We start from the raw sequence: 16,473 nt of genomic DNA, 5'->3' as shown, positions 1-16,473 counted from the left end.
AGGATTGGTATATGTGTGCCACTTCCACCCAGTGGAAATGTGGAATCTGCACGCAACACACTTCCATAGTCCCATGACAAGTGGTCCCGCGCGACTATCCTGCTCGCAGTCACTGGCTGCTGTATCATCGTTTGCCCACCGTGCAACACAGCAGGCGCAGCGGCCCTGGCCGTGGCGCCGATCCGGCGGCCTCTTGGCCTTCCAATGCAAGTTTCAAGGCCAGCAGCTCAATAAGTCCTCGCCCACTACACTGCTTCGGCTCTTCCGCTTCCCAACCAAGCACGCTGCAGGCCGCCGGCACGCGCGCGTCTTCATTTCCGCTGGCTCCTCTCTCTCTCTTCGTCTTCTTCCATCCAGTTCGATCGTCACTCATCACCAACAGCTAGCAGTGATCCTACGCGAGCGCGCTCTCGCCATTGTTCGGCGGCGAGCCGGCGACCATGTCGTCGTCCTCGGCGAAGCCGCCGCCGGCGTCGCCGCGGGAGCACGTGGAGAGGATCCGGTGGGAGCGCTACTTCATCGGGCGTGAGGAGCGGAATCCGCTGGCGGAGGACATGCACCAGGCCGTCAACTACCTCTCGCAGGAGCTCTACTCCAAGGACGTCCACTTCCTCATGGAGCTCATACAGGTATATTATTGATATTACTACTAGCTACCTGCCGGAGCCGGAGCCGGACAGCTGCAAGGTTCTTTGTCAGGCATAGGCAATGTACCATTCTTTTCTAGCGCTCAAAGGATATCTTTTGGGGGATTTTTGTTTTTCTTTCACTGTAGTAGAATGTAGATGAACACGATGTGGTTTCATCAATTTTGCAGCTGGTATATTAGCGCGCCTCAAAGCATATCAGTAGTAAGAGTTTAACCAATCTTTGGTAGTAAAACACCAAAGGACTTTGCAAATTGAGATTGGCCGTTACGATCCTCGGCCAGCTAATTTAGTGTCATGGTATGTTCTGGTTTCATGGATTCTATGGTTAAAGATGGCCCCCCTACTTTACTTTTTTTGTAAAAAATGGATCGATGCTTGCAATTTTGAGGATTTTATAAAAGATTAGGAAACGAAAGATAATATTGAAATGCCACTTTGAAAATGTCTAAATTCTACTACCTTAATTAGACATTTACACCTGATCAATTGTGTGCCAGATTGAGTTCGAGTAGGGCTGGGAGAAAATGCCGGATCGGTCTACTACGTGTCGGGCCACGCTTTTCTATTTTTTTTTTTTTGGGGGGGGGGGGGGGGGTTTCTATATATCAGGATGGGGTGTTTCCAGGTTGGGTTGGGTTATGGGTTGAAAATTATGGCTCGAGCCCAACCAGTGTTTTTTTAGTTCTACTCCTACCCTCTTGGTCGAGCTACCACAGCTTTGCCCCGTGCTCTGTCCCTTTTCCCATCTCACCACCACCGCTCTACCATGGCACTGCCCTCCACCTATAGCTCTGCCAGACTGTCACCATGGTCAGCCTCATTCGCGTTGCAACCTCTTTTTATTCGCAAACGCGCAGATTTCTCCATATTTCATTAAGAGGAAAGAAGTTTTGAGATTGCAACAAGATCACGCAGGCTAGCTAAGGTAGCGTGGTTTGGTGTGCGAGCATCAACCCAAACCAAACTCCCTTACTGGCTGCAACAACGTGCAAAGGAAACCATTGCAGCCTCTTAGCCTTACATTTTGGGTATTGTACTGACAAAGGAAATTGAACTATCATGCAAATCACAAGACACACACAAATCCATTTGGTACAATTTATTTCACATATGCTCCTAAATATAAGTCTCTACTCACTCAATTCTCAGTCACAAATGATGAATACGTACTGAAGAGCACTATGATTTTGGAGCTACAAAGGGGCCACATGTGGTTCTTGCTCGAGTGAGCTCAATTTGTTTGGTGCAACAGACAGATTCGAGTCAAATTAATTTTCCATTTTTTTCTGTTTCTTGTTGCAGAATGATGTCTTAAATTATGCTAATTTGAATTTATTCATCACTATTGACATGGTATTGAGACCCACCATTGCATTTCAGCGTGGCTTCTTGATTGTCAATATTCTGCTAACAATTTTAGGTCAAAACAGTGTAGACACCCTCTAATGTGAAATAAAATATATAGGGAATACTATGATGATACTTATTTCTTTTCCAATTCCACAAATTTGGGGTTATCAAACATTTAAACACTGAAATATATCTGTATCATGTGAAGCAATAATATGGGACAGAGCCTTACAGAATCAAGAAAAAAGATGCCAAATGTTCTTCCAGTGTTACTAATTTTTACTGATAGCGTTTCAGTTTCTAATGTTTTTGTTCTGAAGTAAGTGTGATATGTGACATTTCATTGTACATTACTAATTACAGACTTACAGTAGTAACTTCATAAAATCTCTTAACCATTTTTACTTACCTTTTCATATGGTGTGACATCAGAATGCTGAGGACAATGATTATCCTTCTGGAGTGTTACCAGCTTTGGAGTTTGTAATCACATCGAAGGACATCACCCGCACTGGAGCAACTGCAACCCTCTTGGTATTCAATAATGAGAATGGCTTTACTCCAGCAAACATTGAATCCATATGTAGGATCGGAAGGTCAACCAAAAAGTCTAACAGAGGTAGTGGTTATATTGGGGAAAAAGGTACATCCTTGTATGACTATCACCTAAAAGTCTAAAACTTAGAATCTGTATCATTCAATGTATTGGTTTTATTTTTAGTCATGCTCTTCTCTACTTAATATTATAACTTGAGGAAATCTACTTTGTTACTTTTTTGAATTTTGGTTCTTTTTTATGCAGGTATTGGTTTCAAAAGTGTGTTTCTGGTGTCCAAGAATCCCCATATATTTAGCAATGGGTATCAAATTAAATTTAGTGAAGATCCTTCAGCAGACTGTGGTATTGGGTATATCGTTCCTGAATGGGTTGAAGATTGTCCAAGTATTGCAGACATAATGAACATATATGGCTGCCAGAAAAGCCTCCCAACTACAACTATTATATTACCTCTGAAAAGTGATAAAATAGATGCTGTGAAAAAGGAGCTCTCTGGCACACACCCTGAAGTACTATTATTCCTTTCCAAGATTAGACAAATTTCTGTGAGGGAGATTAATGATGACCTGAATGCTACTAGTCTTAGTCAAATTTCTATATCAAGTGAAGCTGATGCTTTAACTAGGAAGGACATTAGTGCAGAGTCATATACTCTTCACTTATCAGCTTTGGAGAACAAGATAGGCGAGCGTCAATGCAGCTACTACATCTGGAAGCAACATTTTCCTGTGAAACCAGAATGCCGTGTACAAAAGAGAGAAGGAATTGATCAGTGGGTTATCATGCTAGCATTTCCTCATGGCCAGAGGCTGAGCCAGGGGATGGGATCACCTGGTGTTTATGCATTCTTGCCAACTGAAATGGCCACAAACTTCCCTTTCATTATCCAGGCTGATTTCTTACTGTCATCATCTAGAGAATCAATCCTGCTTGACAGCCAGTGGAACCAAGGGATACTAGAATGTGTATCTTCTGCTTTTGTAAATGCTTTCCTGGTATTACTGAAATCGATAGAAAGTGCTCCAGCATTTGCTCTTCCACCTATTTTCAAATTTCTGCCACTTAATCACTCTTCCATAGTGCTGATGGATTCTGTCCGGCTATCTATAAGAAATAAGCTGATTGATATGGATATAATTCCATGTGAGACCTGTTCTTCACTAAAAGTATTCCGTAAGCCTACAGAGGTTTTCCGGATAGAGTCTGCGTTCTGGATTATCATAAATAGGGCAGTGAAGATGGGAGTTGATGTTCCCAACATTTCATCGCATAGCACTCATATTCTGAATTCATACTTTGACAGCGAAGTATATGATGATGAGTTGCGATTTCTTGGCATTGGTTATGTTGATTCTGAGTGGTATGGAAAGTGTATTCAGGGTTCAGATCTTGCGGCACTGCTGCCTGAAGACATTTATTTTGATCTTCTCACTTTTGTTGCTCAGAACTGGAAGGCTAAGTTTGATAGCACAAAGATGGAGAAAATACCACTTGTGAAGTGTGTCGGCAGAGGTGGTCTACTAACTTACATGAGTGTGTATGAAGCCACAATGGGCGATGAGAGACTATGCATGCTATCTGATGAGGAATGTGTACCATTGATCCTTAACTGGAATAATGAATTCTCAACAGCGTCTCGGACAATGTTTATGCCACTATCTACTCAGAAAGCACTGGGTGTGTTTCCCAAGAAAACAACTGTAATGGAATGGCTTGAAAAGTATGTAGGAGTGAAGAGCCTGACCCTACATGAGTATGTTCTGGTTGTTGTGAAAGCTTTGCATGAGAAAAACATGGTTCTTGCTTTTACTCGATTCATATATCACTTGCATTCAGCGAATTTAATGCCAGAATGGAATGTAAAGCATATATGCAATTTAATGCCCATAGTTGACAATTGTGGTTGTGTCATTGCTGCAAGAAGCACGGTTCTTGTTCCATCTAAAGGGAGTAAGTGGGCTGCATTGTTGGGCGAAAATCCATGGAAGGCACAAAACTATGTCGAACTTGGAGATGATTACATCAATGCTCGAAATTCCTCTGGGGAGCATACATTTGATGATCAGTTTGTATCATTTATAAGGACATTTATACATGCCACTGATGTGCCTTTTCTGCTTCCTCCTGATGCTGGTTTTCCTGTTGCATCATCTTCATTAACTACAGAGAAAGCACTTCTCCTTCTGGAATGGATAGAGAATTTAAGGACAAGGAGTATTCCTAAAAAATTCTTGAGTTGCATCAAGTATGGGAATTGGCTCAAGACATCTGTTGGCTTCCGTTCACCAGCAGATTCGTTCTGTTCAAATGAAGAATGGGGTTGCTTGTTTCAGGATAGAGTTGCCTTTGCTGATGTGCCAATGATTGATCAAGAATATTACCTGGGCAAAATTATTGATTTCAAGGAAGTATTGGGAACACTAGGTGTGAAGTTTGAATTTGCTGAAGTGATGTCATACATAGGCAATCACTTTTTCATGTTAATGGTAACAGGTACACCATCGAGTGTCATGGTGTTATCACTGCTCGGTTTCATCAGATTCCTTGAACAGGAACAAATACCATCTGATGATCTCATTAAGACTGTCAGAGGCGGCAATTGGCTCAATACTTGCTCTGGGTACAGATCCCCAGTCGGATCAGTTCTTTTCAGTTCTGAATGGACAGTACCATCTGAAATAAGCAGTTTACCTTTTGTTGAGATTGATTTCTATGGCCCTGAAATCACTGATTACAAGTCAGAGCTGGAGAAACTTGGTGTTCATGTCACATTAAAAAAGAATTACAATATCATTGTTGATAACTTCAAGATTCCAACAGGTCCAGTTACTTCTGGTGCTGCTATGCTGTTATTGAAATGTATCAGATATGCTGACTCATGCAAGAACCTGGTGAAGGTACTAAAGAATCGACAATGGTTGAAGACTAATGCTGGATTTAGAGCTCCTAGGGAAACATTTATACTCGACCCAGAGTGGAAGTGTCTTGTGAAATTTGCTGATGCAGTTCCACTACTCGATTTGTCGTTCTATTGTAATGAAATCCTGACCTACCGGAACGAACTGATGAAGATAGGTGTCGTTCTTAGTTTGGAGCAGGCAAGCAATTCTATAACCAATTATCTGAAGCAACTCTTGTCAACATCTTCCCTTACAAAGGAAATTAGACTTTCTCTACTCTCCTGCTACAAGGATCTGAGGGATGAGCACAAAACATTCCCTGCAGATATTCTCAAATTTATGCGAACAGAGAAGTGGCTGAATACTACGCAAGGTTTCAGGACTCCAGACAAATGTGTGCTCTTTGATTCTTCATGGGAACCACTGATGGCAGTTGCAAGCCTACCGTTCATCGATGACAGTGACTCAAGCAATGGCATGGGGAAGGAAATATATAGCTATAAGAAGGAGCTCAAGGCCTTGGGTGTTATTGTAGGGTTTAACCAGGGGGCAGACTTCATCTTATCATGCCTATCTACGGCACAGAAACCTCAAATGTCCATGCCCAATGTTGTTAACCGTTACACTGGGATGCTTGTCAGTGACTCTGGGATCACCAGTGAGAGCACAGACCAGAATGTAGTGGCCTTGTCTGTTGGTGACAGTCCACCTTTACTTGTGAGCTCAACTCTTGTATCTTTGTTGAAATGCATGCAGACAAGCACCAATCCCAGAAACTTTGCAGCACAAATTAGAAAGATGCAAATGAAGTCAACTCTTGGATACAGGTACGCAGATCAATGTATCCTTTATGATTCGGCATGGTCCTCATATTTCCGCAGGGAAGATGGTCCTTTCATCGATGAAGCATTCTATGGCTCTGAAATATTGTCATACAAGACTGAGCTCAGACTGATCGGAGTTATTGTGGACATTAGCTACGGATGCACTCTGTTGGAACAGGAATTGAAGCAATTTTTGAGAGTGGATACCATAACCAGGATCTACAAATACTTTGCAGCATTTAAATGGGATCCTAGAAATAAAGGTGAAAGCTGGGTTTGGGTACCCAATGGAAGAAACAGTGGCCACTGGGTGCGCCCTGCAGATTGTGTTCTTCATGACAGGAACGGCCTGTTTAGTACACGCTTCTCAGTCTTGGACAAGTACTATGAAAAGGATTTGCTTACATTCTTCTCCACTCTTGGTGTCAGGCACAGCCCAAGAGTTTTAGATCACTGCATTCTGTGGCGCTCTTGGGAGAGCACATGTTCTGAGCTGACGCCAGCTAGCTGTTCATTTTTCTGGGAATTCATCGGAAACCGTTGGAATGCGACAACAGCAAAGCTCCTTTCAGGGTCTGTTACAAGAGTCCCTGTTCTATCGTGTGGCAAGATCATCCTGCGGGCGGTGGAAGATGTATTTGTTCCAGATGATCTCCTCCTGAAACATTTGTTTGACCAGTTTTCTTCAGAGCCACTATTTGTTTGGTATCCATCTGGGCTGTCATTCACTGCTCGGGCTAAGATGGACACTATCTACCAGAGCCTCGGTGTTCGAGCAATCTCCAAGTCTGTCACAAAAGTTGAATCCTGTGAGTTGAACATGCATCGTTACCAGGTAGTTGAGGCAAGAGATGCTTTTATGTCACCAGGCTTGCTCAGAATTATCTTAGCTTTCCTTGCCAACCCCGTTCTTGAGAATGGTGCTGACAAGAGACAACAAATGGCTTCTTACCTACTGGACATGAAGATTTTTGAGATGACCGAACCAATTAGTGTGAGCTACAATGTAAAGACATCATTAGGAAGAACAGTGACAGTTAAAGGTCGGAGGATATTCAGGTGGGAGAGGGAGAACCACAAGTTGTACATGCAGAGGTCTGATGGGCCACATGGAAGGATAACTAAGATGGAGATGGCGACAAGCTTTGGCGAGGAGATCTCTCAAGGGCTGCTGTATGAGAGAGTTGATCTGATTCCGACTCTCACCGATCTTCTCAAGGTTGGATTCTTGGTTGATTTTGAGGAGGATGAGATTGAGTTCTTGCTCAGGACCAAGAATCTCCAGCTTTTTTCAGAGGATGAAGATTTTATCATGGGTTCATTCTCTTCTCACTGACTCTGAGGTTTTGATCTCAACTTAACATTAAGAAATTAGCACTGTTTTCATCTCGAGTGTAGGTCATCATTTCTTACGTCTGTAAAATACTCTTGTTACTTGTAGGACGATCAAGGTTGCTGAACTCAACATTTTTTATTGGTCTTGAACATCCTACATGTGTGAAAAGGTCTGATCTAGGTGGGGTCCATATGATACTGACATAGCATTCATGTAAAGTTTAGGTATTTTTATCAATTTTTTTCTTGTGTACATTACTTTGAGGTTGTTTTTGTTCTATTGAGTACAGGAATCCACAACTTTACACCTGCGAAATACTTCATGTTTTGAATATTCTTCTACTAGCTAATATATATTTACTTTGCTGCGTGTATTACATCCGTACTTTCTGTATTATGATTACCGTGCTTGATAGATTATGACTTATTTGACGTGACTATTTTTTGCTCCTGTTTGCAGGTTGCAGTTCCAATAGTTGGCTTGTTGCACCTCAAACACAAGTATTGCCCATTTGAGTGGCTTCGAAATCTGGGCCTTTTGCATCTCGAACGCTAGTTGATTTGCTGGTTTACATTTTGATACGAGTTATGAAATCAGTGGCGGATTGCATCAGTTCTCTTTACAACTTCTGATATACTATACTACTCCCTCCGTCCCCAAATACTGCTATTTCTAGCAGATTTCAGACAGATTAGTGTGGCAAACAAAAAACTATTCTACCCTCAATTAATTTGGGTTCCACCATTAATCATGCACGTTAAGTCATAGTTCTCTAGTTCCTACAAGTTGCATTTAATACCAACTAAACAGACTCAACCAATTACCATGCGCCAAAGTACTACTTTGTAGAAGAAATTAAATGGGCTGGTGGACTATGGAAGTTCCGAGGAGAATTAAATGGGCTGGTGGACTGAGTATGCTATTAGAAATAGCAGTATTTGTGGACAAAATTTTCTCATAGAAATAGCAGTATTTAGGGACGGAGGGAGTATTAAAGTTGCAGTGCTTTTTTTTCTCGATTATAGACTTGTTCAAATATGTTTTTATAGTAATAGCTTCGTTAGAGCAACTCCACCAGGCTTGTTATCTGCCGGTATCTGTAAATTAAGAAAAAATTGTCTCCAAGAGCCTCGCCAACAAGCTTTCTAAAATTACGAGTAGGCTATTCCGCTTTTGTTGCTCTCTAGAATAAGTGTTATGGTAGATGGATATTTGGGAGATAACTAGGCCTTATGCTTTGCCTAGAGCTTAGGTATTTTAGGATAATCAGGCCTTATGCTTTGCCAAGAGCTTGAGAGATTGAGGGAGATTAGAATTGTTTCTTCATAATTCATTGCTTATTCATTGCTTGATTATATCAATAGAGTCTACAGATATTTATGTCCCTTTGACTATGCCTCTTTATGCTAACTAGCCTATCTGTGACTAATATAAATTGCAACTATAAAGATAACTAAACTTATAAAAATAACTAGGCCAACAATCAAGGCTCGCCCCTAGCCATTTGATTCGGCCTGGCTGCTGGGCGCGCCTTCTCCTGCTGCTGCATCGCGCTCAGCGGTCCGCTTGATGTCTCGGGCCCGCCGCTGACGTGTGTATGTGCGGCTCCATATGACATCTCTCCCCCCTCAAAATCCAGCTCGTCCTCGAGCTGGAAAGCGGGATACTTCTCGCGAAAGTCGTCCAAGTCTTCCTATGTCGCTGAAGAAGACGGTTCACCCTGCCAGTGAACCAGGACCTGGCGAACTCCCCTGGCGAGACGAACATGCTCCACCCGTGGAGGCACTGGAATAACGGCGCCGTGATGGATGTCGGGTAGAGGCGGTGGAGCTGTTGGAGGCGTGCCCACGAACTTCTTCAGGGTGCTAACATGGAACACGTCGTGGATGCGTGCCTGGGCAGGAAGCGCAAGTCGGACAGCGATGTCGTTGATGATCTCCACGACCCGATAAGGACCCAAGAAGCGGGCTTTCAGCTTGCCCGTTGTAGCCTGGGGCAGCGAGGCCGGCGCACGCTGTCGGAGATGAAGTAGCGCCCAATCGTCCACCGACAACGTGGACAACGTGTCGATGATGCTTGTCGTACTGCAGTTTCTGCGCCGCCTGTGCCTGCTCTAGACGGTAACGAACATCAGCGAGGAAAGCCTCGCGTTCCTCCATGTCGCGAGCCACTGCAACCACTCATGTCTCACCAGGCCCATAAGAGCGGATGGTGGGCGGGTCGCGGCCATACACCACACGAAACGGAGTCTCCCAAAGCGACGTCTGGTAGGCCGTGTTGTAGACATACTCAGCCCAGGGAAGCCACTGGAGCCACTACCGGGGACGGTCCTCGGTGAAGCAGCGCAGGTACATGACGATGACGTGGTTGGCTGCCTCCATCTGTCCATCTGACTGGGGGTGGAATGCAGACGTCATGTGCAGCTTGGTCCCCATGAGCCGCATCAACTCACGCCAAAACGCCGACGTGAACACCGGGTCGCGGTCCGACACCATGGACTGCGGAACACCATGCAGACGTGCTATGTCGGTGAAGAAAGCCTGTGCCACCATCTCCGCCGTGTATGGGTGAGCGAGGGCGATGAAGTGGCAGTACTTGCTGAAGCGGTCGACGACAGTGAGGATCACCGACTTCCCCTAGAACCAGGGCAGGGCTTCCATGAAATCGAGGCCGATATCTGCCCGGACGACGGTGGGGACAGGTAGCAGAAGGAGAAGTCCTACCGGAAGTAGGTGTTCGGACTTGTAGCGCTGGCAGGTGACGCACGCCCGCACAAAGTCCTGCACAATCCGTCTTATCTGGGGAAAATGGAAATCACGACGGAGGCGGTGTAGAGTACGCTGGACACCCTCGTGACCATCATCATGGACCGCAGCCACGATCTCCAGATGGAGGGATGTACATGCGACCATCGTAGAGTACCATGCCGTCCGCCACCATCCAAGGAGCTACGCGTGAGCCAGCACGGATGTCGTCGTGGATGGTCACCGGTGCTGGGTCAGTGGCCTGAGTGTGACGTAGACGCGCGATGAAGTCGAAGCGCAGAGCGGAGATCACCTGGAGGCCACCCACGCTGTCCCCCTCGGTGTCGCGGCGGGACAAAGCGTCGGCCACCGTATTAGAAGCCCCTGACTTGTATTCAGTGAAGTCAAAGCTGAGGAGCTTGCCAACCCAATGACGTTGAGGGATTGTGGCGAGGTGCTGGTCGAGGAGGTACTTGAGGTTGTAGTGGTCCGTGTTGATGTTGAACCGGCGCCCCCAGAGGTACGGTCGCCAGTGCCGTACAGCGAGAGCTCTTGCTCGTATGCCGCGAGTGAGCGATGGCGGGGGGCCACCGGCCTGCTGAAGAAGGCGATCGAGTGTCCCTCCTAGATGAGGACGGCCCCAAACCCGTATGTCGACGCGTCGCACTCCACGATGAAGGGCTTCGAGAAGTCCGGCAGAGTCAGCACTGGGGCGACGTCACGGCCCCTTTGAGGGCACTGAAAGCAGCCTCCGCCTCGGCGCCCCATGCGAACCCCTCCGTTTTCAAAAGCGCCGTGAGAGGGGCTGCCATGGCGCCGTAGTTGTGGACGAATTTCCTGTAGTAGCCCGCCAAGCCAAGGAAGCCGCGCACTATTCGTGCCGACCTAGGCTGCGGCCAGTCGTGGATGGCCTGGACCTTGGCAGGATCCGTGGCGACGCCGGCGGCGGAGATGACGTGGTCGAGGTAGGCGACAGAGCAGACGCCGAACGAGCACTTGGACCTCTTCACAAAGAGGCGGTGTCACAAAGAGGCGGTGTCGGCCTAGGATGTCCAGGACGACACAGAGGTGGAGTAGGTGGTCCGCCCAAGTGGTGCTGTAGATCAGGATATCATAAAAAAAACAAGTACGAACCGACGGAGGTAGGCGCGTAGCACGTCGTTCATCAGGGCTTGGAACGTTGCGTTGCCGGAGCGTTGCACAACCCAAACAGCATCACCAGGAACTCGTAGAGGCTGTCGTGAGTGCAGAACTCTGTCTTGTGGACATCCTTTGGAAGCATCCGCACCTGATGGTATCCCGACCGCAAGTCGAGTTTGGTGAAGAAACGGGCGCCATGGAGCTCGTCCACGAGCTCATCAACGATGGGGATGGGGAACGCATCCTTGATGGTGAGGGCGTTGAGGGTGTGGTAGTCGACGCAGAACCTCCATGAGGCGTCGGCCTTCTTGATGAGGAGCACGGGTGAAGAGAAGGCTGAGTCGTTGCAGTGAACAATGCCCTGCTGGATCATGGCTGCGCACTGGCGTTCCAGCTCGTTTTTGTGTGCCGCCGGGTACCTGTATGGACGTACCACGACGGTAGCCGAGCCAGGCTTGAGGATGATGGCGTAGTCGCGGGCATGGGGTGGAGGCATGCCGCTGGGCTCGGTGAAGATGTCGTCGTATGCTGCCAACAGCCCGTTGAGGAGGGACGCACTAGATGCCGTGGCCGCATGCAGACTGGGTGTGTCCGTGGACGGCACTCCTGCCCAGCAGAATGCGCGCCCCTGGTAGGTGAAGGACTGGGAATGTTCCGTGAAGTCCCACACAATTGGTCTGAGGGTCGCCATGCACTGTGTTCCCAACACGATGTCGTAACCTACAAGGGGCATGACAAAAAGGTCGATGGCGAAGGTGGTGTTGTCGATGGTGACCGGAGCCTGCCAAATGATGCCTGGACATGGAATCTTCTCGCCATTCGCGACCATGGCCGACATGCGCGCCTGGGGCTGGACACGTAGGCCGGTGCATCGTGCAGCCTCCTCGGCGATGAAGTTATGATTGGAGCCGCTGTCCAGGAGGGCAACAAATGTCGCTGTACCGACTGACACCCGGACCTGCATAGTGTTAGCAAGCGGCACACCTGCGACCGCATGGAGGGAGAAGACGGGCGCCTCTGTGTCACCTTCCTCTGCCCCGGCATCGGCCCCATCGTCGGCCGTGTCGTCGTCGTCGTCTGGCAAGCTGTCAAGAAGGAACAGTCGCTTGCAAACGCGGTTGTGACCGCGGCCATACCTCTCATCACAATTGTAACCAGCGTTTCCGTGCATGTCTCCATAGCTTGCTGCTCTTGAGAAAATTTCAGAGTTCACGATATAGCATTACTTCATTATATATCAGCCTTCAACATAGCCATTCCTCCATGCACTTTAGCACAGTATTCAGCTGAATCTAGATGGAATCAATATGTATACTAAATTACTAGTTGTATTTTTCATCGAGTTAAATCAGTATTACGTGAACAGCACATATTCAAACAACTTATTTCATTCAATTTCTTATTAAGCAGAAGTGTCTTCACTCTTGAATGATATCTCGCATGAAGGAAAGTATATTGCCTCAAAGCATAAGGGCAAGGCTAATGTTGGGAGCTCATGGTTCAAAATTACTCAAGTGGCCCTACATGCGACAGACTGCAGTGGTGGAATATGCCAAGATATTCCACCACCATCATAGGGCATTTTTGTAATGAATCTAGGTCGAGATCCGTGCCCTATATAAAGGGAATGTAAATGCTCATTAAGGAGAGAGAGAGACATTAACAGTCATTTATTGCAATATCCACTGTGCTAGGACATAGAGCTCGTCGGTCGTAACACACGTGCCACTCGCAGCAGCGTGCGAGCAGGCCATTCTCTCATCATGTTGTTAGGGACTGCAGGTGGCGCTTCCCAACATTGGCGCCCACCGTGGGGCCCGAAGGATCACCCGTGATGGCTGGAAAGAGGAGCAGCACCACAAGAGCGCAGGGTGAAACTGTCAGAAGGGGGAGGCCCAAGCGAGCCGCTCAGAGCACGTACGCAACTGCAGGTCAGGAGGGAGCGGAGGATGAGCAACTCGAGGCAAACCAGGTTCCCCCGGTAGAGGAGCAGCCAGAACCCATGATAGTCCAATAACTCCAACAGTTGCAAGCACAGCTGTAGAATCTTCAGTAGAAAAGAGATAGGATCGTGGTGACCTACATGGCCAGCTAGGAGGCGGCGCTGGCTGCCGCACAGGCAGCCAATCAGACAACAACTTTCCATTCTCCAGGCGGAGATCCAGAGTATGCAACCACCGCCACAACCTACGGTGCAACCCAGTGTCACTCCGACGGTAAACGTACAACCCATTAGCTATGGTGGTGCGATACATGGCTCTATGGATCTAAGATCTCCTTTGTACGAAGGATTGCAAGCTTCGCCTTGGCCAGCGTCCTACAAACCGATCACCCTCCCCAAGTTCAATGGAAAAACTGACCCGCTGTTGACGGTCCTTAAGTATCAAATTTAATCATCAAATAAATAAAGAAAAGGATCCAAGTGCAACCAACACCTAGACTTAGGGTTTTATCTGACAGAATTCCACGAGTTTTGGTGTTTGTCTATTTCTGCAGGGGGTTATCAGGAAATATGGAGGAAAGACCCACACGTCGGGTTTACATAGAGATATTAACGTGCCGCGCAATTTTCTATCATCTAGAAGACTCCAGAAGCCACGGGAACAAAGCGAAAGCCGAGAGGGCTCAGGGACAGGGCGCCCGCCCTCCTATTCTGCCCAATCAGGGTACAACTCGGGGATTATGCTCCACCGACCTAAAGGATCAAGAATAACCGTTCAATCAATGTCGGTTTGATCCGACGGCCCAGATTCACTTGAGGGGACTATATAAGCAGACCCCCTGGCCCCTGGAGGAGGCACCCCTTGATCATTATTCATTATTCATAGACAGAGCAGAAGCTAGAGTTTGGAGATGAGAGCTCTCCTCTCATCTCTAAACTAGAGTAGATCTAGATAGTAGCGAGATGGAGAGCGAAGGAGGATTAGAGGAGAGGCCGGCCTATCGGTTCTTCCTCCGGTTGTACTTCGCCATGATCAAGCTCTAATCAAGCCTACTCATGGGATGACTCTGGTAATCTACTTCTAATTCATTATGCAATTACTAATCATGTATGTTCTGGTTCACAACTCTTTTGAGTACTTCTAATCTATAGGACTCTATAGTTAGAGTTGTAGTATAGGTGTAAGCGTGGTGCTTAGACCTAGATTACTTGTGGATATCCCCTATCTAGCTGGATCGTGTGGTAGGCTGCGTAGGTGACAGTTACGTTGGTCCACTGTAGTCCACCTCTTGTTAGCAGGACGGGTAGGGTTTATCGGCCTATGGATAAGCATCCTTTGTGGTGTATTCTTATCACGTGGTTCGTCCCAGACATAGACATACCCTTTTGAAGTAGAGAAACCATAGTTATTCTCTCTATTCTGCTACCATCGCCCATATACTAGATTGCTCTACTCTCTATTCCCATATTATCACCCATTGTTATCTTACCTTTAATATTATTCTTATTCAATTATACCATCTTTCCTATTTACGCTTATCTATCTATCTTGGTTAAGTTAGAGCGTAGTTGCTTCTCCCGTTTCCCTATGGATACGATAAAACCTTTAACCGGGTAAAAGCTATAACGGTATCCGTGCGCTTGCGGATTATTTGTGTGTGTATAAATACCATAGTACACTCTAGTGCCATACTGGGGATGACAACCTAGTATTCAAGTGGTGTTAGCAAGTGTCAACAAGCATTTTTGGCGCCGTTGCCGGGGAAACGGTTGCTGAGTTGATTACGAACTAGCTTAATCATTTTCTAAAAAAAATAAAAATATATATATATTTTTCCTTTTATCCTTTGCCTTATCTCTGCTATTCTTTCTTCTTATCTAATCCTTGATCTCTGGTCTATCATGAATGCAAACATGTCTATCTATCAGTTTCATAGACCTACGGGCACACATCTCGATCCACCAAAATCTTCAAAGCCTATCATAGCATCTAGTTTTGAGATAGACCCCGAATACATAGAATTTGTTCAAAAACAACCTTTCTCAGGAGAAGGTGAGGAAAACCCATACACACACCTAAGAGAGTTTTATAGAGTCTGTGACCTCCTTCGCATAGAAGGCATGTCCGATGAGACCCTTAAATGGAAGCTCTTTCCGTTCTCTTTAACGGGAAAAGCTAGACATTGGTACAAACTCAAAGTAGGGAGTGTTCATGGAGATTGGAAGGAGTTATATAGTAGTTTTCTTTCTAAATATTTTCCAATCTCCAAAGTGGTGGAACTTCGGCGTGAGATTATTTCTTTTAGACAACTGGAAGAAGAATCTCTCGGCAAATCATGGGCCACTTTATTAACCTTACTCTCACTGGCCTAAAGCTTTCTATTCTAGAAGAAGTTCTTCTAATTCACTTTTTTGAGGGCCTTAGTAGGGAAAATAAGCAAACCTTGAATACAGCCTCTAGAGGATCCTTCCACCACCTATCCGCTAGTGAAGCTTGGAATCCGATTGATTTATAGAGTGGAAAGTTTCCTAGAATTTATATCCCTAAGACAGAGAAAGAACCAGTTCCTAGACAAGAAGAAGAAGTTTCGATAGCCAGATCACAACCACTTCAATTGCAAACTTTAGCTATTGATCCTAAACCATCAATACCCCAAAATTCTCCAAGGGAGGAAGGAATTCCGACCTTAAATCTTTCAGATGCTGATGGTTTAGACTTCTGGTTCCATAAGAGACCTTCAAGCAGGGATAATTCAAATCCTTACAATAATGGTTCTCTTAGAGAATGTCCTGGCTCCTGTTATGAAGAAGTCGAGGATGACATATCAAGTGAAGGAGAGCCAAGCCACATAGAAAATTCTATCTGCTCCCCTTCCATGTTCACAAGTTCTAAATCCATCCTTGACCTTAGAGATCCCTCATACCCTTCTTCTTTTCAGTCTCATGATGATCCTAGCAATTCACCAAGACAACTAAACCATAGGAGTCATGAAGACCATAAGGATGGCATGTCAAGTAATACCATAGA

The 16,473-nt window shown here is 46.1% G+C and overlaps 2 protein-coding genes across 2 annotated transcripts; one reads left to right on the top strand and one right to left on the bottom strand.

The window, feature by feature from the left end:
• On the top strand, positions 418-7,899 carry LOC8055019. The gene is made up of 4 exons (XM_021461099.1): positions 418-629; positions 2,433-2,643; positions 2,803-7,626; positions 7,725-7,899. The coding sequence occupies exons 1-3, from the start codon at positions 441-443 to the stop codon at positions 7,617-7,619; spliced, it is 5,217 nt and encodes a 1,738-aa protein (XP_021316774.1). The 5' UTR covers positions 418-440; the 3' UTR covers positions 7,620-7,626; positions 7,725-7,899.
• Positions 9,935-12,674, bottom strand: LOC110435955. The gene is made up of 5 exons (XM_021462070.1): positions 11,553-12,674; positions 11,086-11,367; positions 10,542-10,958; positions 10,343-10,417; positions 9,935-10,255 (listed from the first exon to the last, which is right to left on the bottom strand). Exons 1-5 carry the CDS (start codon positions 12,672-12,674, stop codon positions 9,935-9,937), a joined length of 2,217 nt encoding a protein of 738 aa, XP_021317745.1.

This window comes from Sorghum bicolor, chromosome 5 (assembly GCF_000003195.3).
Source record: "Sorghum bicolor cultivar BTx623 chromosome 5, Sorghum_bicolor_NCBIv3, whole genome shotgun sequence".
NCBI lineage: Eukaryota > Viridiplantae > Streptophyta > Magnoliopsida > Poales > Poaceae > Sorghum > Sorghum bicolor.
This window is presented reverse-complemented; position numbering and strand designations above follow the sequence as displayed.